At 40.6% G+C, this 27,413-nt stretch overlaps 1 protein-coding gene across 5 annotated transcripts in view; it reads left to right on the top strand.

Annotated features, from left to right (window-relative positions):
* Cd36 (CD36 molecule (CD36 blood group)) overlaps positions 1 to 27,413 on the top strand; it is a 67,488-nt gene that overhangs the window by 17,702 nt on the left and 22,373 nt on the right. For 2 of the 5 annotated variants that reach the window (XM_003469814.5, XM_063237558.1), the window contains 2 exons: positions 23,312 to 23,400; positions 23,837 to 24,031. In XM_003469814.5, coding sequence (XP_003469862.1) covers positions 23,912 to 24,031 — 120 coding nt within the window. In that variant the 5' untranslated portion in view covers positions 23,312 to 23,400; positions 23,837 to 23,911. Of the gene's footprint in view, positions 1 to 4,790; positions 4,951 to 17,183; positions 17,338 to 23,311; positions 23,401 to 23,836; positions 24,032 to 27,413 lie in introns of those variants that run through there. The other 3 variants (XM_013152446.3, XM_013152445.2, XM_013152447.3) reach the window with 3 other exon arrangements.

Raw genomic sequence — 27,413 nt, 5'->3', positions numbered from 1 at the left:
CTGCGGTTATATCCCTTAGTCCACCTTACTTTTCTCTCTTTTTTACAGTAACAATTAGACTTTTAGGGTTTTATTACTCTCACAGTTCTTATTACTTTTTTGAAGAGAATAAAACCAAATGTGACTAAGCAAAACAGAGTCAGTAGCCTGTCGCCACAGCTCCATAGTTGAGATTCCTGTGTGCTTCCCGCTCACTGTTTTGTTACCCACACAGCCTTCACCTCTCATTTTCAAAGAGAATCGTTGACTTTGGCTAATCAATACTCAGGCTCTCCAGCTTGAGCTCGAGAGGGCCCTGAGAATCGCTGGATGTGAGGGATCTGAAGCAGAAAATCAGAGATCGAGTGGTAGGGACACAGTACAGAGAGGAGCAATAATTTCACCCAGGGTGGGTTCGTGTTTTAATTTATATGTGAGATTTTTTTTGAAAATTAGAATATGCTGACACCCCAAATAAGCTTCAAAAGTCAGTGTTAGTTAGAAAGATCAAATTTCCAGGTGGTTTGGACAGCAGGCCTGTTCCTTTTCTTACCCGTACATATCTTCAAAGACAGTATGTCGACAGGCCATGAAACCCTCTCCTCGCTTGTCTGCTGATCAGATTCTAGAGATATGGCAATGACTTAGAGATGGCCTTGGTTCTGCACGGCCCCGAAAAGGAAGTGGTGCAGGGTACCATCACAGTGGAATTTGAGATCAAGTATAATAGATCACGGACTCCATTGATCTCCCCCAGGAGACTGCTGATGAAGCTGAACATTTACTCTTTTGCTTACATTGAAGCTCATTTAAGTTCAGGGGAAAAAAAAAAACGAGTCCAGTCCCTGCCCCAGGGACTTTGAAATTTCCTTGTTTGAAGGGGGTAAGATTTTGCTTCTCTTGCCTAATCACAGTTGAGCAACAGAAGTGAGCGGATGACTTGGAGCTAGTGGGGTGGGGCGGGGCACACTGCTGCGGAGGCCAGGCCGGCCTCCAACTGCCAGGCTTCTGGGAAGCTGAGCAAGGTGTGAGGACCAGGAAAGCACTGTATCTTACATGAGTGATCTGGGGTTGCCAGACAACCTCTGAAGGGGAGGGGTAAAGTTTAGAAGGAAATCACTGTTTTTAAAAGGCTAATTTCTGGACATATCACTACATTAAAGGGTGTGCCCTCATTAGCAATGAATGAGAAAAAATAGGAAAGGAACTTTAAAGTGTGTTTTTAATCTTTGCTTTTAAATGAGCCTATTATTTAGATTTCTATTTTTTTTTTATTTCAAAGTGAAAACAAAAACCAGAAAAAACAAAATACAAACAAAAGAAACATACAACAGCACCAACAAAACCCCCAAAATAATAATGGTATAGAATTTCAAGATAAGATGACAGGAATTAATAATAGTTGTTATGTTGCATGTTGTTATCTTCAAATGAGTTGTTCAGATTACCAGGTATAGGCATGCAAAATGGATCAAACAATACAATTCCTTCCTTTGAATTAATAAAATTAATAGTATAATCAATTATCTTAGCTATCTTGTGTGTGTGTATATATATATATATATATATATATATATATATATACCGTGAATTATTACATATGTGTTTCCTCAGGCCCAAGTAAGATTATTTCCTTTTGCTCAGTGCTGACACTCACAGTATGATGGTACATTTTTGCTCTTAGAAAGAGACATAGTAATATACTAAGATCTTCCTTTAAAATTTTGCCTTGCTTAGCAAGAAAATCTACAACTGTCATAATCCATTTTCACATTTTTAGTTTTACTAGGTACGTGTTTCAAATCCACTAAAGCACTTCCAGACTTTAATTTTATGTCCATTATTTTTAAATTAGTGTTGGTATGTTTTGATAATGTATCAGCATATTTGCTCTCATTTTTAAAATTTAAGCAGCTTTTGTCAAGTAGGAAAGTTATCAAATAGCGAATATGTTTATGAAATGCGTCATGTTCTCATTTTAGCATGAAGTAAAGCTCGTGTGCCGGGATTCGGAACTGTTGGTTCCTATTTGAGCTTCCTGGTACAAGGAGTCACAATGCCTAGCAGTCTGAGACTAACTGTTCTGGGAGTCCAAGTGGAAACTGCACAATTTTTCCTTCAGTGCTGCATTGGCTGCTCTGCTGACTTGAAATGTCTTCTCCCTCCTGGAATCTGGACTCACATGCTGTGCTCCTCTGTTGACAGTCCTCCACCCTGGTAGAAATGATCGAATCTGTCCATGGCAGGGGAAGTGGTCTCCGCCTTTGTCCTGTGGTCAGCAGCTGACCTCTGCCTGCTGGAGACCTCTCGGCCTTCTGCATTGCCCTCTTTGGAGGATGTTGCTCAGTAACCCTTGCCATGCAGTCCTCAGGGTGGTGCAGTGAATTTTCTGACTAAGCTTGTTTCCATTAAGTAAGAATGTGTTTCATGTACTTTCTGATTGAAAAATAGCTAAAGTTGAGAAAGATTAATGTGTGATGGAATTTATTGATTTAATTGTAATCTGTGTAAGAAAATAATGCTAAAACATCAAAGGACCAGAAGACATGAGCTGAGAGATTTAACTTAGTAAAAGCCAAGGATTTAGATAGGAGCAAGAAAACGATTATACTTTACTAAGTATTCTTGTTTCCCTACTAACTTTTGACAGTTCCCGTCAACTAGATGGATAAACTCAAGGTCATGTGTTCACATTTGTCCAGTTTCCCCTACATTTCCTGGTGTTTTTTATCTTCTTCATAAAATTTGGCTAAGATCACTTAATTTCTGGTACTTTTCTGGACACGTGGGTGTATTTCGCGTAACACTTGACCCATAATGATATATAAAGGGTACTTCTGTCCTTCCTTACGTTTCTCTGATATTTTTCAAACTGGCCTACATAAGGGAGCAGAAATAGAACACATTAACTACAATCTATATATTTTATTTAATTTAATAACTTCAATTAAAAATGTAAAAACCGAACATAAGACAAAAGGACACTGAAACCATACAAATTAAAAATTAACGTTATAGCAGTTACAGAGTGCCAGTAAACAGGTATGGCGGTAAGAGACGGACACTAAAATCGGAAAGTAGTATTCAGTTGACCAGCGTTGTTAAAGAAGGAAGGTTCTTTATATAAGGTTCTCATATATAATGAACTATACGAAGGTTAAAGCAACACCTAGTGAACATCAGGGAAGAACCCAAGTTAAGAGATGGGAAAATAGGCAACACACAGAGAGAAGAGGCACATAATGAGAGACAGTAAGTGATGCGGTCTTTATGTCTTTAAAATTAACAAGATGGTTCAGAAGACGTATGTCTGAGGCCCTGGCTCTCTTTAGTCTCATTTGTTAAATTATACAGATTCAGGAGTCCTAAGATTTTTCCCAGCTTCTGCAATATGAAAATAGTGCAGGCAATTGGAGAAACACATCACACAGAGAAGCAGACGCAAGGATCCTGGGACCATGAGTCACCCCATTTCTTTCCAACAGACTCGGGCTTCTCGGAGTCCCGAGTTGGCATCCCCGGAGTCTTCACAGAGGGTTTTGCTCTGCATCCAGACATTCCTGTGTCTCTGAACTGGAGCCTTCTTCCAAACATTTCCAACGTGAGCCAATTCTGACACACTAGCCCTGTAAGTATTAGCAACCTCGATAATACTGTAAGAATTAGTAGCTTTCCAAACGGTGGTTCATCAGAGACGCGCACTGAGTGTGCGGAGCACAGACCACTGGTGGGAGGCAGACAGCCAAGCCTGCCCGGATGCCAGCAGTCAGACTCTAGTCTTTCCTCAGCTGGACTGTAGACAGCTGTACTTGGGGGAATTTTTGTGTAAATGAATATGGAGTGAGCCAGTGGCATTTCTAACCAATTCATAAATCGTTGAAGTCACTCCCTTCTGTAACTAATGTTTTTCATGCCAAACTCCAGAGGGGGTGAGCTCGTATTAAATGCTAAGGAGCCAGCCTTGGAATGAATGTTCTCGGTTACAGTAACTGCCGGCTTCATGATAGTAGATGATGATTTCCTGAGATCCACATGCATGCTGTAACTTGTGTTGCAGGACTCAAAGTGTATTTATAAAACCTCCCAAGGCAGTTGATGCCTTTTCTCCCTTTGCGGCAGACTTCTGAGCCTAAGATGACCACATGGCAGAAGTCCCTTTAGAGGGAGTGAGGGCATGGGGGTGCTTGGCTTCTGTGTTAATGCCTGGAGACTGGCTGCCTTCAGGGATTTGGGAGAAGTTGCATACTTGTGGTCTCGTGTAGAACAAGGTATGCTGGCTCCTTGTTTGCGCGGTATTGTTGCATCTGCTGTAATCTGTCCTGTGCTGTGTGTATAACACGCCCTTAGTTCCCTCAAGGGGCTTACGGTGTCGTCGCTGTACTGAGTGTGCACTTGATCCTTTTGCAGAGCTCTGCCCAGCGTTATCCTCATTTACATCTTTGCAAAAACCAGGACATTCCACAGAGCTGTTTGTCACCCCAAAGGCCAGTGCACATGAGGTACAGTGTTTCTGAGGGGACAGTGAGATCCTGAAACTAAGACACAGGATGAAAGGGTCAAGGCACTGCTCGGAGAATGTAGGTAGGGATGTCTCAGGAGAGGGGACTGCTGCTGTGTGCTTTTAAATGTCCCAGAGGAATTGTGTCTTTTTTTTTTTTAAAGCAAAGAACCAGCGTAAAGAGCACCTGATTTTCAAGCCGGGTCCCTTAGCAAACGCTGGTGCAGCTCTCCCTGGAGTGGGAGTCTCGTGGTCTCTCTGTGTGTCAATCAGCCCTCCACAGCCACTCCTGGATACCTGGGGGTGGGGCTGCTTGTGGACAGCTCAGGGTTGACCCAGCACTTGGGCGAACACAGCCAAAGTCGTCAGTGTTGTTCTGGGCTCTACCACCCTGCCTTTCAAAAGCACGTTGGCACCTGCGACCTTGCACGCTTTCCTTGGACTTCTGGCTGGTAATTGCATCTGGATTATAGGTGAGCATGTGACCTGGCTTTGACACTTAAGAGTCAAGACCTATGTGCAGTCCTGCAGTCTTTTACTGTGATCTGTGATCTGATTTTTCCTTTGTTCTTGTCCAGTTTATTCTTAGATTTCTCCCCTCCCTCGGGGGGTAGATTTATAGGGTATTGGAGGCATTTAGAACCCTGTCTCAAGTTTTTAAATGAGAAGTTGTATCTGGAAGAAAGAGAGAGCTAGTCAGGTAAAGACATTTACTATGGCTTTGCCAGTAATGTCCACAGTATGAAGAGATGAAAAACCACTCAAAAACCACTCAAAATTATCAAGCTCTCTACCTTCCATGCTTGTTCATATGTATGCATCAGTGATGGACTACCTTAACAGAGAGGCATGCTACAGAGGGCAAACCCACGACCAGTAAGCATTGGTTTTGAAGGAATATATATCCTGGTAAGTCGGTTAAGTTGTAGATTTTTTTTCTACCCAAAGATGCAATTATAATGCATATCATTGTGGCAGCTTCAGAGTCTTATGTGACAGTTTTAAGGCACAGGGGTTGTCTTCCCAACCTTGGAGAGAGAACAGTCTGTCCTGCTTGCTTCTGATTTCAACAGTCACAAGTGCAGGTCACAAGCAACCTCTCCAGCTGGCATTCCTAGCACGGCACTAATCAGCAGGTGACTTCTGTGGCTTTCTTGAGAAGTGGATTCGCAACTTTATTTTACTCTCAGCTTAAAGAACTCAGTCACTTGTAGCATATTTCCAGGGCTACTGAGTAGGGTCAATAAAGTTCTGTCAAAAGTGATCATTAAATTAAAAGCAAGTTTCTAATTTGCAAATAATCTCTGAGATGTGTTCATGGAAAGAAATGTCTACATAGGATGAAAATATCATGTATAGAAAAGCAGGTGAGGGAGCTTGGTAAAGATTTTAAAGATTATCGCCTAGGTTGTTTCCCTGGTCACATGTGATCATGTCTCGTAATGACTTTTCTTTGGACTTGCATTGATGTGGTGTTCTCTAGGAATGAACAGTGCTTGAATGCCCTAACTTTAGTTATTGTGATGTTCTTCAATAACTGTAAATGCAGCCCAGGTAATTAAAAGAGAGCATAGAAAGCAGTTGCTTGCCTCAGTGGCCATTGTTTGAAAATAGGGAACGAAAGAGGTCTTAATAGAGAGGAAGATGAAACGTTAATACCTGCTCATTTAGAAAAGTGTAACTTAGCACCTCGATTGATGTAACTATGTCTGTTGCTTGGGTAGTTGGCAGTTATTCAAGAGTTCTAGATAAGCTGTGATGAAATATTTCAACACAAGGCCTCAGGCAATTATTGTTTTGCTATTAACTAACTAGCTTACCATGTCGAGTAACTACACACAAACTGAAATGACATACAGTACAGTAATGCTGCTAACACATGCTCATAACACTGGGCAAGAAATTTACAAATGCTAGCATTGTAAATTGTGTAAATCACTCAGTCTCCAGGGAGCTGGACTAGATAGTGCATGTTGATCATTCATTCCATAAATAATTGCCTGTCCAGTGTGTGCTGGATACTGGCTGTTTCTTGTATTTAGTTTTACCCGTGTAGGACTATGAATATTCAAATAATTCCTCAGTGTAGATATTGTTATTTAATAAGCCAAAGGGACGTGATTACAGGGATCATCATTAATCACATTTGTTCTCTAAAGATGATGAATGATTGGTGGACTCCTAGGTGACTGGAGCCTGGATTCTTAGGTTGCCTGGAAACACAGAGACGGGGCACTTGTTATGGTAGCCCAGTTTATTGGCAAATGCAAAACTGAGTCAGCAGGCAGTATGCTGAATCTCCACCTTTTGCTAATGAGAACATTAAGATAATTCCTTTTATCATATCAGCAATTTTATTTCCTATACAGTCAAGCTACATATTATAATTTACTGAATTTTTAAAATGGTTGACAACACCTTGTAACGACATGACAGTTAAGTTTAAATTCCACATGCGTTTTTAATTTCAAATGCATAATGTCTGTGGTTTGCTATCTTGCTTTCCAAATTTATGTAAATATAGATACAGACTATTTGGATTAAATTAAAAGCATGGTTAAAAAAAATAATGTGGTATATTACCCATGAGCTAGTCAAAGCTTCAATAAATATGATTTAAATTAATAGTTCTAAGTAAATAACAGATAAATCTGTAGTACAATTTAATGGCATTTTTATGTGGCATTATGAAGTCCTTATTTGCAGGTCACTTAGTGTTATGCTATTGTTTCTCTTTAAAATATTATGTTCAAAGTAATATAGCATGTAATTTGATACACAAGAGCATTAGAAAGCAGCTTTATTTGAAGAGCGTACTTTTGTGATCGTGTGTAGATGTTCGAGGGCCGGCTCGTATCTGAGGTTTTATTCCACTTTTGTGTCCTCTAATGTTAGTCCAGCATGCAGCAAGCAGTCACTTGCTGTGGGCATTCGCAATGATTCCGTTCTTTCTGATTTAGAGCTTAAAGATGCCTTTTACTGCGCTACACATTTCTTCTATTTATCAGCTGTGGTCTCTGCCCCCGTACATGTGCTGTGTGTCTATCTTATCTCGCTATTGATTCCAGCTTTTCTGTTTATCAGACGCAACAGCAGAGGTAGAGCCCGCAGTCTCTCCCGAGACAAGCTGCCTGCAAGGCCCTATTTACCATTGTCCTCTCCTGGGCTTTGGCGTTTATGCAATTTGTTTTGATATTTTTGAGTTCACCCTTTTAAAGTTTCTCTCCAGTGAAAGAAGCAACAGGTCGGATTTTCATAGCACAGTGCTGCTACCTTTGGCACTTTTAGCTTTGTGTTAGGCTCTGTTCATTTCTATACAGTTCTACAGATGCTCTGCTTTTTGTGTCCTCCAATATTAGTCCAGCATGCAACCCCTCTGCGGATAGAAACAGGCTCCGCACCAGAGATGGAAGAAAGTACAAAGAGGGAGCTTAATTTAGAGCGTTTTTCTGCACTAAGTGCCCTTTGAAAGCCAATTCCTAGGGGTCCTTTTCAAAAGCTTCAATGACTAAGCCATATTAAGCCCCTCCCTTAAAAGAGCAGCATTGCTAATTAGGCTAATGCTCCACCATTTAACAAAATAAACAAGTGGTCCAGGGCACTCACCAATGCAAAGGTGATCAGTGATCCTGATGGGATCATGCACACAGTTGTAAGTACATAAGGAAATGGTCCGGTGGCTTATACAAATTAGATAGTAGAGTGTCACCATGCAGAAGACATGGGAAGTACTTGTGATTGGCCAAGGCAAAGCAGCACACAGCTGCTTATAACTACTAATCTACACTGACTGGCTCTTTGCACTCTTTGGCATGGTTGAATTACTTTAATAGATTTTAAAATTTTCATTTTAATAAAGATATGTATTCCTGGTCATAGGTACTTAAATACAGTTAGTACCCCAGACCATTCAGATGTTTGGGGAAGCCTGGTGTACAGGAGCGTATGATTCATTCTTGTGTTGCAGTTGTTTGATGAGTGTCTGGAGTGAAACGTTATAACCTTGCATCAGAATATTTTCTAATGTAGAATAATCAGATTATATATCTATTTAATACTTCAGAATTTTGTTTCATGTACATAATTATACGTTCTTTCATATGCTGAATACATGATGTCTACTGAATGCAAAAAACCCCCAAGAAACCAAAAACAAAGACAAACAAACAAAAAAAAAACCCCACACATTTGCTAAATCACCAGGCCTTTTAAACTTGATCCCGGCAGCTTGAACTCTCAGATACCTGCTCTCTGACCGCACTGTTAGTGCATGTGTGTCTCTTTCTAAACTACACTGTGGTGTTCAGTTTACTCATTGCCTTTATGAACATTCAAGCACCTGTTGTGTGTCGCATATTGTTCTAAACTCTGGACTATAACGACAGCGCTAGCCACGCGATTCCCAGTGAGGACACCACAGGGAGAGTCACTGTGATCTAATCCCTTGCTACACAGCAGGAAAGTACAGGACAAATGAGCCTTTGGGGAGCCCTTTCCGTGTGCGGGACACTAAAGTACTCTGAAAATGGAAAACTAAATCACATGGTATCTTACATGGTTTATTTTTATATTAATTTCTATATATGTTGCCTGACATACAGAAACCACATTACAGGGATAGTTTAGTTTCTTTTTATTTCCTTTTTTTGAAGCATGACTGGTTAAGTCATGTTTCCTGCTGATTAGATATTTTAGTTGCTCAGAGGCATGTGATCTGAAGTCCACGTTTCGCATAGACTCTCAGGGATCAGCCTGGGGGCTGTCTGCCTTCACCAGTGGAGTCCGTACCAGCACCTGTTGGCCCGCGGAGCCCAGAGCTCCTGTTAGCGCTGTTCAGGTGCTGCTGGGGCCAGCAGCCAGCTCCTCCTTAACCTCCCCTGCCCTTGCATGTCCCTGGGTGCTGAGTTTGCCCCAGGCTGGCTGTGGCATTATTTTTACGCAAGATGCAGGGGTTGAGAGGAGGAGAGGTAATGGCAGAGAACTCACTGCCACTAGTTTTGAACAAAAACTGTGAGTCACCCAGGAAAATGTGTGGCCTTGCACACCCCAAGCCACTGAGTAAAGGGAAACACTTGGTAAAATCCTGGCAGCTTTAGCGGCTGTGTCCTGCTAAGATGGGTGCGGCAGAGGGCAGAAACAACTTCAGACTCTCTGCTTGGCAGTGTTAAAGGCATCCCTGGGACCCTCCGGAGGTTCCTGGGCTGCGGGTGCTTTTCACTGACTGAGTTTTGGGGGTCGAATCTGGAGCAGAGCTTGCAATTTTCCCTTAGGAAACTCCTGAGCATATTAAAGTGTCTCTTCCAAAGGATTTAGTCAGCAGAGACGCATTCATTGGGTCTTACCTTTGCAAACTAAAGCAAATTCTTCAGAATCTACCTTACTGTTCATATATTGTATCCTTCTTAAAAGAGCATTGCCTGCTTCTAGTTTTAATTTCAGACTTCTGGGATTTGATTAAGATTGGGTGAAACACTGATGTTTTTAATGGTGGTTCTGTATCATGGAAAGAAAAGGTTTCCAAGTGATGCATTTGCACCACAACACTCCAAAGGAAAAATTTCACCACAGTATTCGCCCACTAACCCAAAAACCATGGCCAGAAAAAGCAGAGAAAGCTCAATAAATGACTCAAATTGAGCCTTCACTTTTTGATTCCACTCTTTTGCTAGTGTATATATGGTTGATACAGAAAAAGTAAGTGACAGAATAAGGTTTAAATTTGCCTGAAATGTTTTTTTAATAATCAATAGTCTTCCTGTATACAAATAACAAACTCACCTAAGATAAAGTGTTAGAATTGAACTTTTCACAATAGCATCAAAAAAAATGAAATATTTAGGAATCAATCTAACAAAGCAAGTAAAAGATCTTTACATTGAAATGTATGGTACCCTGAAAAAGGAGATAGAACAGGATATCAGGAAATGGAAAGATACCCCCTGGCTCTTGGGTAGGAAGACCTAACATAGTGAAAATGACCATACTCTCACAATTGTTATACAGATTTTATCCAATCCCAATCAAAATACCAATAGAATATTTCACAGAATTAGAGAAAACAATTCTAAAATTCATTTGGAACTAGAAGAAACCTAGAATAGCAAGTTATTCTGGGCAACAAAGGCAAAGCAGAAGCATCACAAATCCCTGGCTTAAACTATATTACAAAGCTCTTGTGATTAAAGCAGCATGGCACTGAAAATAAAACAGAACCAGAGATTGAAGGAACAGATAATAAGATGCCAAAACAACTCTAAACATACTTTATCTTCTACAAAGGGGCAAACATTTTCACTGGAAGAAAGACAGCTTCTTAAATCAATGATGCTGGAAAAAGTGGCTTTATACTCTGAAGACTCAAACTAGAACCATGTCTCTCATCATGAATTCAACTAAAATTAAAATATATTGAAGATCTAAATATTAAAACAGAAATATTAGATCTTCTGGGAGAGAAAATAAGTAGGACTTGTGAAGATACAGGTGTAGGTAAATATGATGAACAAAACCCTGATTCCACTGGAAATATTACAAGGAATCCACACCCTGTCTCATCTTAGTAAACAGTTTTTGCACAGCAAAGGAAAATATCAACAGAGTGAAGAGACAACCCACAGAGTGGGAAAAAACTCTACTGGCTATGCTTCATACCAAAGGCTAGTATCTAGAATACACAAAGAACTAAAAAAAATGATAACTCCAGATTGAAAGATGCAATCCAAAAATGGGCATCTGAAATAAATACATACTTCCCAAGTGAAGAAGCACAAATGACAAATTAATACATGAAAAAACTGTTCAACGTCATTGATCATTTGAGAGATGCAAATTAAAACAACACAGATTCCAGACAGAATGGTTGTCATAAAGAAAGCGACTAACAACAAGTGCGGGAGGGGCTGTGGGGAAAAAGGAGCCTTCTCCACTGTTGCTGGGAATGTAGACTGGTGCGACCACTGTGGAAACCAGTGTGCAGATTCCTCAGAAAACTAGACCTAGAGGTTCCATTTGACCAGCTATTCCCCTTCTGGGTATTTCCCAAAAGAATAAAAAGCATCACATCACAGTGACATATGCACACCCATGTTCACAGAAGCACAGTTTGTAGTAGCTAAAACTCAGAGAGAGCCCAAATGCCCATCAACCTATGAAAGGACAAAAAAGACGTGGGGTTTTAGACTTGATGACTACTCAGTGACAATGACAGATGAGCTTGGGACATTGCTAGGTGTATGGCTGCACCCTGAGACCACAGTCCTGATGATATTGAGGGACTCGTGATGGTGTGTTGAATGCTGGTGGTGCCCCTAAAAGCAGCACACTCCAACCCCCAAACCGTGCAAGTGCATGATTTATTCTAATTTAGGGATACTTGTGCTTTTGTATGTGAAACTGCACTGTAAATTTATCATACTTAAGAATTTATATGACACCTGAAATCATGTGTCATTTTGAAAGAAAATTAAGGCATAAAAGAGAAACATCAAATAGCAAAAATCAAGAACCAATGAATGTGGCGTAAACAAGGAAGAAAAGAAGAAAACATTACAAGAGAAAAACTTGTCAAAGAGAGAGGTCCTTACTGAAAGTGTATGATGAAACCATTTTTTGGAATAGAACTTGACACAGACAGGATTTAATGTCTTTCCACTGAGGCTTGCCTGCAATGTGATTTTCCTGTTTCTATTTCACCTTAAATTTTACTCCCTTTTAGCCTTTCCCCACCTTCCTGTGATTGCCCAGTGTTCCCTGAGGAGTTGCCGACAGTGAGAGGGAATCAGGCCTAAGCACCATCGTGGATCATGTCCAGGAAAGATTTCTAGTCCTTAGTGTACATGGAAGAGTCTGTGCCAAGCCTTCTGCATGCGGCTTGGTAGAATGAATGTCATGCTTAGGAGGGGAGCCTTTCTGCACAGCGGTCAGCTTTGCACGTGTGTCCCCTCCTCTCTGAGGATGCAAAGCCTGCAGAGATGCAACAGCAGTAGCCAGATGTGTGGTCATCTGAGGGTGAATAAAACGCCTACCTTCACCTGTTGATGCGTGCAGAATCCGTACCCTCAGAACAAAGAGAAAAGCTGCCCCTGGGAGGGCAGAGTGGCGGTAAAGAAGTGGCAGGTCCTGGATCGCTGCTGGGCAAGCAGGGACAGCCGGAGCAGCTCTAGGGCTCTGGAAGGAGGGTGCGCTCTCGGCGCACCTGAGAGCTCTGCGCTGTACCTGTGGCCCGCACTTGTCAGGGCTCCGCGGGACCAGCTCTGCTCTGCTGCACCAGGGCCAGGCTAAACTGGTCTCACTGCTGGGGCACACTTCTCTCTCTCAAGTTTACGTGTGGAGATTTTTGCCCTTCTCCACTGATGAGGTTGAGATCTCTTTCATCCTAGCAGGGAACAAGGTATCACAGCCACATGTGGGACCACTGAAGACTTTCGATATTTTATTGCTTTTTCCAATTTGATTAGTTTATTGATTGAACATTGAAAAATTATAATTGAGGATATTGTGGGGTGCAATATAATATTACATTGTGGAATGATTATTACATGAAAATCTGGAATGATTGAATCAGCTGTTAATAAGAGATTAGCACACCCATCATCTTGTTTTTGTGGTGAGAACATTTGAAATCTATTTTCTTAGCGATTCTGAAGGACACAGTATTCACTGTTCACCATAGCCACCATGTTGTTGCCGTGGATCTCAGACCTCTTATACCTGCGTACGCAGAAGCTCGCACCATCCCACCCTGACCCTGCTGGGCCTCCGCCCCGGGGACCCCCACTCCGCTCTGCCTTGTGGGTTCAATTGTTTTAGGGGTCACGTGTAAGTGAAACCACGCAGAATTTTTATCATTTCTATGGGGTTACTCCTTTAAAAAAAGTTAAATTTGTTGGTACATTTTAGGTGTACACAGCGAACACACTTATCCTAGGAAATCAGTGCCTGTGACTGATGTATCTGGGTTCTTCTTACTTATTCCCTTCCCCATTTCCCCTGCTTGTTTACAGAACTTCCTTTCCACTTCTCCCTTCTTTGTCACTGGTTTTTTCTTTCCCTTCCTCCCTTTCCCCCTCCCCGCCCCTTAGTCCCTCTCTGCTTCCTAGTTCACAATATCCTGATATACAGGATGGTCCTTATGTACACTTTTACTTTCTCATACCAGAGAAATAATTTGATAGTAACAAATGTGTGTCTGATTCATTTCGCTTAAGGTTATGGTCTCAAGGTGCAACCAGTTACCTAGAAATGTCTCAGGGGTATCCTTCTTTTTATAACTGAGTCTGATATAGCCTATATCAATGGACGGACTCCCAGGTATATATGAATTACCAAAGCTGAATCAGGAAGTTACAAAAGTTATAAATAACCTAGTATCAGTCAATGAAATTTAAGATGTAATTAAAAACTCACCAGCAAAAAAAATCCAGGTTTTGATGAATTCACTGCTGAATTCTACAAGAAATTTAAAGATCTAATGCCACGACACCTTAGACTCTTTAAGGAAACTGAAAGGGAAGCAATACTCCCAGCCAGTCCTGGAGCAAGTATTGTCCTGATATCAAAATTAGAGCAGGAGCCAACCAAAAAGAGAACTGCTGGTCAAGCTCCCTAGTGAGCACAGACACAAAAATCCTCAACGAGATACTCGTAAACAGGGTGAAACAAACCATCAAGGAGATGGTACACCACGGGCAAGTGGGGTTTCCTCCCAGGGATGAAGGGTGGTTCAACACATGCAAATCAACAGGTAAATATACTATGTGAGGGGGACCAAGGGCAAAAATCATGTGATCATCTCAATAGACACAGAAAAAGCTTTGACAAAGACCAACACCCATTCACAAAAAATAAATAATTAAGCCCGCAGGATGTTGGAATGGATGGTCATTAATCTGACAATACCCATCTGTGACAAACCCACAGCCAACATCATACTAAATGACCAAAAACAGAAAGCTTTCATTTTAAAATCAGGAACAAGACAAGGATGTCCACTGTCCCCACTCCTCTTCAACAGCGTTGTGAAACATTAGCCAGAGCAACCAGAGAAGGAAAGACATAAAATGAGTAGATGGGAGAGGAAGAAGTTAAGTGATGCTTATTTACAGAACATGTGGTGGTCGTCATTAGAAGACACCAGAAACGCCATCAGACTTTTAGAATAAATGTGAACCCATTAGGTATCTGCCTTGTGTGAAAAGGAGTGTCTGGCTGCCACATTTTATTGTTTGCATTTTAATGTCACTGAGTATGTTGACAGACATACGCTGTAAACAAATCAATTTAAGTAAGTTATAAGACTTTCAGGGAAATATTTGTTTCTGGAAATTTTATTTTGTATATGATAAACATGTATAACATATGACTGATATAAATATGCATATATTTACATATTCTCATGTATTTTTCAACATATTATATGACACTACTAAAACTGAAAGACATATTTAATGTAAGATGGTCTTATTTTTAATTCTATGGATTCTTCAAAGACTTAAGAAAATGTTTTAAGGTATTTCAAGGTTTCATTTGAGAAGCAGCAGCCTCTGGTTTTTTGAAAGATGAGAAACTTAGAACAGAGCCTGTGCTCACCCCTCCTGAAAACAAATCTGAGGTGTTCATTTCACTTTAGGTTCAGATGGATTATTTTATGTTCCTTTAAAACCACTAGCAGAAGGTGCTGTGTCACTCAAAGTGTAGGATGTATGCCAAAGTGGGGTGGCAGTGGCACAGGATAGTTCTCCATCCAAAAAAACCAGAAAACCAGGAAAAGAAAGGCATCAAAGACGCATTATTTTCTCTGTGGTGTTTTATAAAGTGAGCTGCTGTTTTATAACAGTTCTTAGAAACCTCCCTGCTCTGCAACACAAATACCTTAGACGTGCTTGGGTATCCCTGGAGACCAGGAGGGACAGAAGCAGGTGGGAGACAGCTGCCCAGGGCTGCTGCTGCTGTGTGTGACACGGGGGGACAGAAGACAAAGGTGTCGATGTAAGGAAGGGTTTTCACGGACTTGTCTGAGTCATCGGTATGTTTATTCATTAGACTGAACAAAATCACTCTGACTAATGCTCGCTAGAAAAGCAGACCTTTCTGTCTTAGTATATACAGGATGCTTCAAATTCATTGCTGCTTATGTGGACTTTAAAACTTGTGATACTAGTTTACCACTTTAAAACCATATCTTCCAAGCCAAGGCCCATGACAAGGTAAAATGATTTATATAAACTTTCCTAAAATTATTTTATTAAATCACTTTTAGTTCTTTCTCACTGCAAAGATTCTCACCAATCTAGAGCTACTGTAATGTTTTTCAGTCTTAAAAATTTGCTGTATCCTCAATTATACATTTTTTCTTCCCTGTGAAGTTTATCTAAGTATTACTTTGCAGTCCCCCCCCCTTTTTTTTTTTAACTTAGTCATCACCAGTCATCAACTGAATGTTGGGTTTGGAGAGCAGTTATTGATTATTTTCTTACTGTTCCACTATATTTAATTTTGAGGCATAGTTATACTTTAGCCTAAATATTTTTGGTTTTTTCTCCTACTAATTTCTCATTTCATATACAAGCACAGGTTACATGACAGTTATTTTGCTCATCGTATTTCTTTAGATTTCCTAGCATAATTTAATGCTGATTTTACCTTTCCCTCTCCTGGGCGGGTGAGGCCACCCTTGTGAACCATTGATGTAGCCAGCTGTTTTCTATAGTCCTGGAGGTAGATACAGGTCTGCCCCTGGCCCGTGGGAACCCTTCATACACTGAGGAACTCTCCTACCACGGCTTCTACCACGTGGAGAGGTGAAACTATTTTAGACTTTCAATGTATTTTTCTGTCACCCTGTCTCTCGATTCATGTGTCTGTGTCACATCAGACTTCTGCAGATCTCGCCTGTGTGACTCTAAGAATTTCCTTGCAGGAATTGGGTCAGGTAGGATCCACAGTGTAAGATTCTCTGCTGTGATGAAGTAAAAGATTTAATTTCTTTGAAACAGATTAAAGCATAAATTTCATCTGAAGTATTCACATCGATAGTAAAAGTTCATCCTCAATAGTAATTCCACTTAGCTCTTATTCGATAAGTCATCTTTTGGTTGCAGAAGCATAATGGCTTTATTTTTGTGAAGGATTTTTCTGCTCTGGTGTATCTTCTGTACAGCTAACAGAAAGTGATAGACAGTGACAAATGTCCAGCTAGAACAATAGGCTACTTCCTTTATTCCAGTCTGTTTCTCATTTTTCTGGATGGACAGAGTTCAAGGTTGATTTCAAAATTATTAGCTCCAAGTACCCTCCCCCTGGCACCGTGTGGTGTAGAAAGCGCCCTTTCCTTAGACCTTATAGGTCAGGGCTGAGTGCCCCCAGCTCAGCCCTGCCAGTGCGGAAAGCGCCTGGTCCTCTCCTGTGTCTCCCCACCCATCGCGGCTCAGCATCTGGAATAGTGGTTGTCTAAGAAAACGGAATCTATAAAGGCTTCTCAGTAGAGTCTGTTTCTTTTGTTTCTCTGACCTCTGACTTACTTGGATGGGAATATGGCCAAAAAAAAAAAAAAAAAAAAGCCCTGCAAAAACTGCAGTGCTGAATATTTCAGATATAGGTAATGGGTCTTCACCAGACTATAAATAGACTGAGTCTGACTCTGTCTTTTTTTTTTTTTAATTCCTGTGACCACAAACCACACGTTCTTTTGACGTTATAGTTTTTTTTTTTTTTTTTTTTTTTTTTTAAGGCATATTTAAACTCTCACTCACATAAGTAATGAAGATTTCAGGGTAGATTTTGCAGCAGAGTATCATTTGGTCTTCTTCAGAATTATCTGTTCAAAGCACTGGACTGAGAATTCCTTCTTAGTGTTCTCAAAGGTAAGTAGTATGACTTTTTTTCTTTAAGGAAAATGGAGAGCTTTCTATCTGCTGCCTGATGGAAGATGACATTAAAATGTAAATACTTCTGGGGATTTATATAATTAGGAGAACAAAAGTTAGTAACTTTTTTAAAGTTTCTAGGCTTTCTTTTACAATGAGTTTCCTTTCCACGTTGTGATTCTTGCTATATTGTATGTTTAAGTGGTATTAATCCTGGATTGATTGGCTGATGACAGTTCACTTCTTCATGCTTGATATTAGGTTTTACTGTAATCACATTCATATTTAAAATGATTGATAAACCAATTTGAATTTAGCAAAACTTTCATTTGATTTTCAGGCTATTTGTACATTTTGTTTAATGTCAAAAATGATGATCATTATCAATGAAGATCAATATACTGCGATTAGTTTTTATAAATGACTTGAAAGTCATGCCCACCAGTGACATTACTTTGCACCATCCTTAGCTTAATTTTCAACCTGAATTGCACAAATATGGGTAAACTTGATTTTTGTCTACATATTTAATACAGTATATGTTTTGGGCTTGTACTTTTTGAACATTTTTATTTAATGAACAATAATAAAATTGTTATTTTGAGTGAAAAAAGTAAGTCAGTTTTATACAAATACAAAAAATTTTATGCAATAAATGGAAGTATAAAATTTAGCAATAAAATAAAAATAAACCAAAATTAATGCTTTTGACAATTCACACTTACACAAATATGAACAAATGATTTCTAAAATGATGATAGTGAGTTTAAGTGGAGGAAAACTCTTCCTCTATAAATTACCTAAAGGCTTAATAAACTTACTATAGTTTATAACTACCAAGAAGTAATATGAATTTTCTAGAGAAATTGGAAAGTTTCTCAGGTTAACAAGTAATATATTGGAAGATATTTTGTGCAGATTTTTAGGGAATAGCAATCCTTTTCTATGTAGTTTTAAGTCAGAAATACTTTTGAAATTGAAAGAAAATATTGCTGTAAGTATCTTGGCCTGCAAGAAAACAATGTAATTTTCAAATATTCTTGCTATGGAGAGAATCCACTGGTCTTTTGGAGTTTGTGAGAGGAAAAAATAATTAGAAAATTTTAATCAAAGTCCTACTGAACCAGAACATCTAACTAAATATAGAACCATCAGATAACAAGCCTGGGAGAAATATTAAAATTACACTGGGAGGGGACATTGTGCAGGGTGTACCAAACACTCCGGAATTTATCTCGGAAATTATTGTTGCCATTTTTATTCTTGAGAAAATGTTAGCTGTATTCATCCAGATTCATTTGAATTGTATGTATTTTGCTTTCTATTTCCTGAAGGAACTAATTCTGTAATTGTTTTAGTTCACTGGACTAAAATAGGATAGAATTTGTAAATGGTCTTGTTTTAAGGTAATGGCTACATTTCCATTAATATGAGATTTTAGTTTCATACATATGTACATATATTGTATATATCACCTCATTTCACTGTTTTACAAGTAGCCATTGCTATTTGTGTAAAATGTATCCATTTATTGGACTTTTTTTATCTGTACCAGGGATTGAACTCATGACTGCACACTTGCAAGGCAGGCGCTGATGCCACTGAGCTAAATCCCCAGCCCCATTTATTGGAGTTTTTAAAAATAGCACTCCATTTGAAGTAACAATTGGCTGTTAAGTCAGAATTTCATGATGTGCTATTTGATAACAATTCAAAGCAACATTTCTATCATGGCAACTTTCCTGCACTATTTGATTTAACCGCTGGAACCTCACTTGAGATGCAATAAACTCACACTAGAGAAATCTGACCCATGCACTCCCATGTAGAGACCCAGAAGGGAATCCATATTTTCAGACTTCAAGTCCAGAATCTTCACCACTATAAACCTCCCTGAGAATTTTGGGTGAGGAATGAAGAAAATAATAACATTGTTGTCTAGGACTCAATGATTAAAATGGTTTTAGATAACCCTATATCAATTAACAACTAAATAGTTATTTTGGATATATAATAACCCTAGTTTGTCACTCTCTAAAAGGCAGGCTTCATTTGAAATATAATATATGTAATACTAGCTATTTATTGCATTTTTAATATTATCACAAAAGCAAGCTTTAATAGTAAAATCTGGTAAGTACAGTGAGGTGTACAATTGTTTTGTTACACATATTTTATATGCATTTTATACTGTTTTCACCTGTGTATATTCAGATAGGACATAAATGCACACAGAACTGAGTCAAAGGGTTTTGAGAACTGCAGTAAGATGAGATGCTGGTGGTCTCCTAATCTATTACTCGGAAAATGTTCTGTGGGGTTCAGGGAGCTGAGCGGGGGACAGGGAGTTGAGCTGCTGCTGTGTGCAGGGCTCTGCTCGCGCCCCTTTTTCTGCCAGATAGGCCCTCAGGGAACGGTCTTCGTACATCAAGATAGTGGAAGGGAGAAGTCTATCTCTGAACAGCGTGAAGGCAGCCTGCCCTGTTGGCTTCCTGTTCACATGTGATGAACCCCACCAGGCTTTAATGATTGTTTCAAGCCCATTCCTTCCAGCCTAGCTTTGAACATATGTCTTACTCATGTCTAGGGACACCTAGCAATGATGTAGGGTCACACTGTCTAAAGGAATTTAATGTATTTTTAAAAGTGACTCCTGTATCCATATTCAAGCTGTTGAAGTAAGAACTCCTTTAGTGACGCTGGGGTTTCAGTGGCACGTGACGTGGCTTTTTTAGGTAGGAATCTATGTATCAGAAGAATCCCATTTGCACAGTGGAAACAGATATGTGTGGTCTGGCTTTCCATCTTAAACAAAATCAGAAGGAAGGCTTACAGATAGAAGAAGAAATTGTAGATAACCCTGGTCAGTGTAACCCTAATACAGGTCATGACACTCATTTTGGTGCAATAGACTGGAAATCTGAACTTTTTCTAATTTCCTAGTTCGTATCTCAGCAGATGTCACTTTGGGCCGTGCCTTTTCTGAGTGGGGTTTCCCAAGGAACACAGCTTTAACCAGCATGGGAGTAATTAGCAGGCTCTCTTGGGAGTGTGCTAATGTTCTGCCTGTTTGCTCAGCTGGCCTCAGGCTTTGCAGAAGAGATAGATTTGCAGCTAGTCCATGTTCCCCATGCAGGCAAGCAGGGTGCTTCATTCAGAAGTTCATGGTAGAAACACCACTCTGTTGACCTGATAGAAAACAAAAACCCATCCCAAGGTACTAGAAGGTGCTCAGGAATTCTAACAAAGGGGTCCCCTTGTAGTGCTGCGTGAACTGGCTTAAAGGCAGCTGATCTATCTATAATATCAAGATAGGTGTGTAATTAGTGAGACCATAAAAATGTGACCTTTTATTTTCTCTTCTTTTTCTACATAAGTCTAACTAGATGGCTGTATCTCAGATTGTCCTTAGCCTTATAGACTGGGGTAATTTAATCAGCAAGTATCTGTTAGAGATGGAAATTCTTGGTCCATTTCTTATGTACAACAAACAAGTGTCAGATAAAATTTAATCTGAATTTACCAAATACAATAACCAGCACTAGGTAAAACCCTATGTTAAGAAAACCGAGTGTTTTAGGTCTATAATGTGCATGCCCTAATATCAAAATGCTATGGGAATCCGGAAACAGCATAGAGGAAGATGAGAGTGGATCAGGTCTAAAGGCAGGTAGGGAGCTGCTGAGAGGAACGTGCCGGGCATGAACGTCTGCGTGCTCAGCACAGATCTAATCCTTTGGTCCTCTTCTGCCTCAGGTGATGTGCTGATTGCACATTACAGTGTGTAGCTCAGGGTGCAGTAACCCCTTGCAGAAAGTCTGGAGTTCATAGTTACTAGAGTAAAGCATGCTTTCACAAAAGGTCAGAGAGAGTCACAACTAGGTTACAGCATAGAAGGTAAAAATGGGCAGATGTAGGCCTCTGTAGCTACTTCATCACAGGATAACTGTGCTTTCTAAATCTTTTGTATTCTATCTGCAAAAGTTGGAAATAAAAGTTGGAGATGATTGAATAAATAGCTTTCAATGAAATATGTACAGGACACCAAATAACTTTCTAAAAGACATGGCTACATGTTGAAGTTACACATGCTCGCACAGACTCCCTTTATGGTCACTAAACTAGAGCTGGGCCCAGAATTTCCTGCCCCCTAGTTTGAATGGGCTCATGATTCTGTCACTTTCTGCAGACATTTCCTAAAGTTTCCTGTACAGTGAGGAGGGAGAGCCAGAAGCTGGGGTAGAACCAAGTCAGGGTGTCTCCAGGTTGGTGCCACTGTGATATAATGATATTCAGCAAGCCTGTTGGCCTTCTGTACAAGAATTAAGTAAAGGTCTGATTCATCTCTTCACATTAGAAACTTTGATCTCAGCTTTCACGGTACACATGAGGAAACTGAGGGATGGAGAAACTTAGAGATTTTCCTGTTGTTCCTGGCTCTCTCCAGGGAGCCCCTGTATTTTGACTGCTACCTCAAATGCCACCTGCAGAAATGATTATTGGGTTGACACACACAAAATACCTGGACATTATTTTCTGTTTAGCAATTACTGTGGTTGCTTAAAAGATTATCTCACCACAAGTTTAAGGCACTTTATCACACTTGGCGAAGAAAATCGTTTGATGTAGTTGGTCCTTATCAGCCTGTAAGACTCCTGTTCTCTTGGATTTTCATAGCCCAGCCAAAGCCACAGGAGGGAAAGTGTCACATGAATCAAAGAGCAGCGAATCCTCCTCCCACTAGATCGCAGATGATTGATACACAGTCAGCTCCTCTTGCTCAGTAGGATGTACAATTTCTTGCTCAATAAAACATAAAAATAAATCATTTCTTTTGTCTTCTGTGTTTGCCTTTTACTTGCAAAATGAACATGTGACACTGGGAAACCATTCAAGCTTCTTAGTCATCAGTTCCCCAGCATGAATGATTCTGTAGATGGTTGTGATATCCTCACTGTAATGGGGCAGATCAAGGAAAATGTCACTTGAAGGTGACAGAGAAGAAATAACAAAATTACCAAGAAAAAAGCTCATGTAATTTAGGTTTCTCTATGTTAACATCAAGTCTTAATTACTATGTTTTTCTTGCCCATGCCAGTTAAAAAATGAAATGTTCCTCAAATAGAGATCAATTATAATTTATCTTAAGAATAAAACATCTGTTAGAGCAAAACTGCCCAGGGAAAAACTGAGACCCTGATCAACTGTCATTTTTACCGTTTCACTCGCCATGTTGGCCAAGTTTTCAGGTGCATTTTTGTGGTCTGCAGCCTTCACTCTCAGCATCTGTGTTCCCCTGAGCCATGTTTGTTTTGAAGTTTGTTTCTAAGCTACCAAGCATATTCTGACTGTATTGGTAATGGGTCAAGTCCATCATTTAAAAAAATGATATTGAAATCAACACAGCTCAAGTGAATGTGTTTTCCAATATCCATCTGAAGTGATAGACTCCTGTTAGTTTTATTGTTACAGGATCCATTCATTCATAAATGCTTTTATTTCAAGCTTACTGTAATAATTATCTCCTATATAATGATACAGCAAGTAAGATGAGACAGGTGAAACAGATAATACCAAAAACTAGTTGATATTAATAAAATTGGCCTGGATCATTCTGCATAACAAAATTAATATTCTAGTTAAGCAGGACAACTGAAATAACAAACTTATTGTTAAAACAAATCATCTTCTACATTATGCATTTTCTTTAAATTTTTCTCAGTCTCCCCAAAATTCATTAACAGTGAAATTAAAAATAAAGTGCACTTTACTTTTATTTAAAACTGAAATTCACTTCAGTTCAACATTTTCCATACTGCTTCTAAGACAAACATTTCAGCTACCAAGTCTGCATTCATAAAATGGAATTTTCTTCAAGCAGTTATCACTATGGTGATAGCAGATAATGTCCTAGGTATTCATTTTCAGATAATAGATTTCCCCTACTTACTCATGCTGTCTGTTTTTTCAGGTAGATTTCCAATGATTAGAAGGATTGCTTCATCCTGAGACTCATTGGCTCGTTCCTCGTGAAGCCCGTCCTCACCTCGCTGTTTGTTGGTGAGTAAGCAAAACCTCTGTTATCACGCTTGCTGAGCACTGGGGCAGAGAGGCCACCAGCACCGGCCCTGTGCTTGCAGAAGCCCTGATGGGATGGACATGGCTGTGTTTGGGTGGAGATGCTAGATAGGAGATAGGAGGCGAGGACTCATCCTCGCAGAAGGAAGGCACAGAGGGAGGGATAGCCCAGGAAGCTTCAGGAAAGCTTCAGTGTGCTAGTGATCCCAGGAGGAGAGGTAAGTAAGAGCAGGAGTGTTCTGGAGGAACGCGCTCTCTGCCACGATTTCCTGTACTCCTAGGCAGTCAGGAGCAAGAGATGGGAGAGTCTAGAAAGGCACTTGGCCAAACGATCTGCTTCGATTTTGAGTATCTTTGTACTTTGATCTTTTTGTGCTGTTATTTCAACTTCTGATTTACGATCTTGTTGTGATGATAGAGCCGTACCACACAGAAAACGTCTCAATCAGAGCTGAGAGTCTGACAGTCCCGGTGCTCAGACTGCAGGGGAGACATGGGCTGCAATCGGAACTGCGGGCTCATCACCGGGGCGGTGATCGGCGCGGTGCTGGCTGTGCTGGGCGGGGTCCTCATGCCAGTGGGAGACCTCATGGTGGAGAACACCATCAAGAAGGTACGTGGGCAGGGCAGTGCGGCGGCCTGCCCGACCCTGCGGTCCGCTCTGTCCTGGATGGGTGTCTGTCGCAGGGTCCGTGGTAAACAGTCACATTTTTGTCTTCAACACACAGGTAATCATGGGTCACTGCACTTCTAGAGACAACTGACCATGTGAGAAAGGCTACAGGTCTAGGGTGTATTTAACATGGACACACTGCAGTCCTAGATAAGAATAGTGAGTGTTGGAAAATCAATAGGGTGTAGGTAGGTCTGTAGATGTAACTGTTTCAAATTATGTACAGAGAATATGTTGACATGCTTTGCAATGGGACGTAAAAAGACTTCTCTGTAGGAGAATGTTTATAAAAGTTGCTGTGTTGAGCTGGGCGTGGTGGTGCACGCCTGTAATCCCAGCATTCGAGAGGCTGAAGCAGGAGGATCGTTATGAGTTTGAGACCAGCCTGGGCTACGCAGTGAGCCCAAGGCCATCCTGCACTGCATAGTGAGACTGTGTCTCAAAAAGACAAAAAATGTTGCTGTGTTATTTAGTTAATACTGAGAAAGAAGAATCATATGTGTGTGTCAGTGTGTGACCACACTTATGTGTGTGTATGCATGCCTATATAAGTATGTTCAATAACTATTAAGTCTAACATTGAAGCAGAGACTTTTGGTAAACTGAAAAACTGCTGTTTATAATATATCTAATAATTTAATTATCTTATAAATACTCCCTATTTACAAAGTTTATATTTGACCCAGAAAATACTTCAGGAAAAGATTTTAGGAATATGTGATGTAGAATATATCTCAGAATATATCAACAGATTAACTGTAGTTTTAACCAAAATTAGTGATTCAACAGACAAAATTTGCACAAAACCATCTCCTACGCTGGCGCTTTCTAACTTCAGATACCTGCAGTTCTAACTGGCAGAGTATTAGGTGAATTAAATGAGACGCACGAATCCGACAAGCTTAAATATTGCACAGTTTATCTCACATGAGAAGGCCAGAGTGTAACAAAGTCACAGGACACATTGAAAGGCAGATCTTTTGTAAATGTGGAGACAGAACACGGAGTGAGGAGGAGAGAAGGAGGGAGGAGACGGAAAAAGAACTGACACATGTTAAGTACGTGCACCAACCCATTACGACCACAATGACAGCGGCTTAGAATAGACGGAGATGGATGGAATTATTACGGATCACAAGGAATAGAATCATTATGTGTTGCAAACTTGTACCCAACAGAGGTTTTAAAAGACAGAGTAAGGGGAGGTATATCTGCTGTGGCCTGAGCGAGGCACAGCAAATTCCAGTGGCACCAGGAGTTTGGGGTGGGGGTTAAACAGAAGCTAAGCTGCCAGACACATGGGGTGATGAGCAGCACTGTTGTGACCTGAGTGTCACAATGCTGAATCTGAGCCCCAGGTCAGCTCTAGGCCTTGTTTGGGCTCAGTGATCGGACCGAGAACTGGGCGGCCCAGGGAGGAAGAGCTGGAGGAGTGAGAGCCATCACCTCACTCTCCGCTTCCCTTAAAGCCGGGCCTTCTGCTCCGCGCCATGAGCTCTTCCTGGGAATTGGGACAGACAGCATCCTCCTTTACTGAAACTTTGACTTCATTGGCAAACTTAAATGAAGAATGATTTCAAAGTTGCCTCCTTAGAACAAGCAGTTATGACTTGCTGGTCATTCTTCAGCTCACAGTGCTTAATGATTTAAACTAAAAAATAATTCTTCTGTACCATTTTAACAACTGTCTTACTATAAATGCTAAAGCAGGTGATCAAAGGTAAATCGTTCTCTGATTTGCCTGCCATATCTTCTCATTAATCATTTTTCACTCTTCTATTGCTAACAACCTGCAGCTCTTCAACCTTGTGTGCTGAACCAAAATATATATTTATATGCACATATATAAATAATACACATCTTCATGTATTAAAGGCATAGGACTATAAACAGAATTCCCTAGCCTGGAACTCCTGCTGTTCCGGGCAGAGGCCGACCAGGGGCAGATGGTGGTGACAAGCGGGGCCTGTGGGGGCTCTGAGAGGGAACCCCGATTTCTTCCTGCTGTTGTCTCTGCCTCCCACCTGGATCCCCAGCAGGAGAGGATGTTTCCTTATCCATGTTAACCTGCAGATTGTAACTTCGCTTTTGGAAAATTCATCTGAACAAATAGACTCTCTCGGTGCGCACTATTTTAGACAAAGGCTTCTTCTTGGACATTATCCATGCTCACTGTCTAGGTCTTCATCAATTAATTTTTTGTTTATGTAACAACATTAGCACACATAGACTCTTTTTTGAATAGTCTTTGAGTACAAGCACCTATTTTCAGTTAATTCTTTAAAATGTATCTCCAAGTGCACGATGGTTAATCCTAAGAGTTTTGAGGTGTCCAAACACATCTTTCTCACTCTGAAACAGGAGGATCGTCCTGAGTTTGAGGCCATTCGGGGCTACATGGTGGGATCTGATCTCAGCACAACAACAAAAGACTTTGGTGTAGCGATTAACATACAATAAAATTTATTTGTTATAAAATGAATTTTCATGTCAAGTTATGTAAGATACAACTAGGCAGAAGCATATCATATAAAGAAAGAAAATAGAGAGTGCCTGAGACTTTAGAATTAAGTTGTGAAAATAAGAGAAAGAAGGGCTGAGTGGTGCAAGCATTCTCCCTGAGATTCAAGAACCTTCAAGAAGCAGGAGGGACTTGGGTTGGGTTTTGAAGAAGTGTAGGAGTGCGAAGCCCAGAATGGACTCTGAGGTTGGGTCCGAGGACTGGTTAGAGGTGGTAGAGCAGGTCAGTGCTGTGAAGTGGGATAAAGTAGGCAGCGGGAGGACACTGGGTTAGCAAGCGTGCTTGGGAGAGAGCAATGCAAGGTGAGACCTGAGACACCTCAAATGCCACCCAGAAGTTTAACTGCTGATGTCACTCGAAAGAATGGTTGGGTGTTCTTCCAGAAGATGTTAACACAGCTGCTTTTAGAGAGTGCTCCCAGCCAGTGCTCAGCACTGATTTAGTGCTCACGAAGAGGTCCCTAAGTAAAACCCACTTGATGTTCATAAACTGTAAGATGACAGAATCAATGTGCCCATTTTATAGATTATCCAAGCCAGCCGCCAATGGGCAAGGGGTCACTCCTGGACAGAGGCAGGGTCAGGACCAAACCTCTGCCCCTCTGCTTCCAGGAGACCAAAGACGGGGTTGAGAGGGAGCTGTGTCGGACACGTACTCTCATGGACGAGTGATGGCTCCTCGCTCAGAAGGTCTTTGCCTCATTGGCCCCCACCTAACAAAAGGGACTCCAGGGAAGGCCAGAGAAAATGCTGACTGCGCATGTGTGCAGGACCAAAGCAGCAGCGGGCGCCAACACCAACA

Source organism: Cavia porcellus, unplaced genomic scaffold (genome assembly GCF_034190915.1).
Source record: "Cavia porcellus strain 051 isolate PalLab524CR breed Dunkin Hartley unplaced genomic scaffold, mCavPor4.1 scaffold_2, whole genome shotgun sequence".
NCBI classification, from domain to species: domain Eukaryota; kingdom Metazoa; phylum Chordata; class Mammalia; order Rodentia; family Caviidae; genus Cavia; species Cavia porcellus.
Note: the sequence above shows the minus strand (reverse complement) of the source record. Positions and strands in the feature narration are given on the sequence as shown.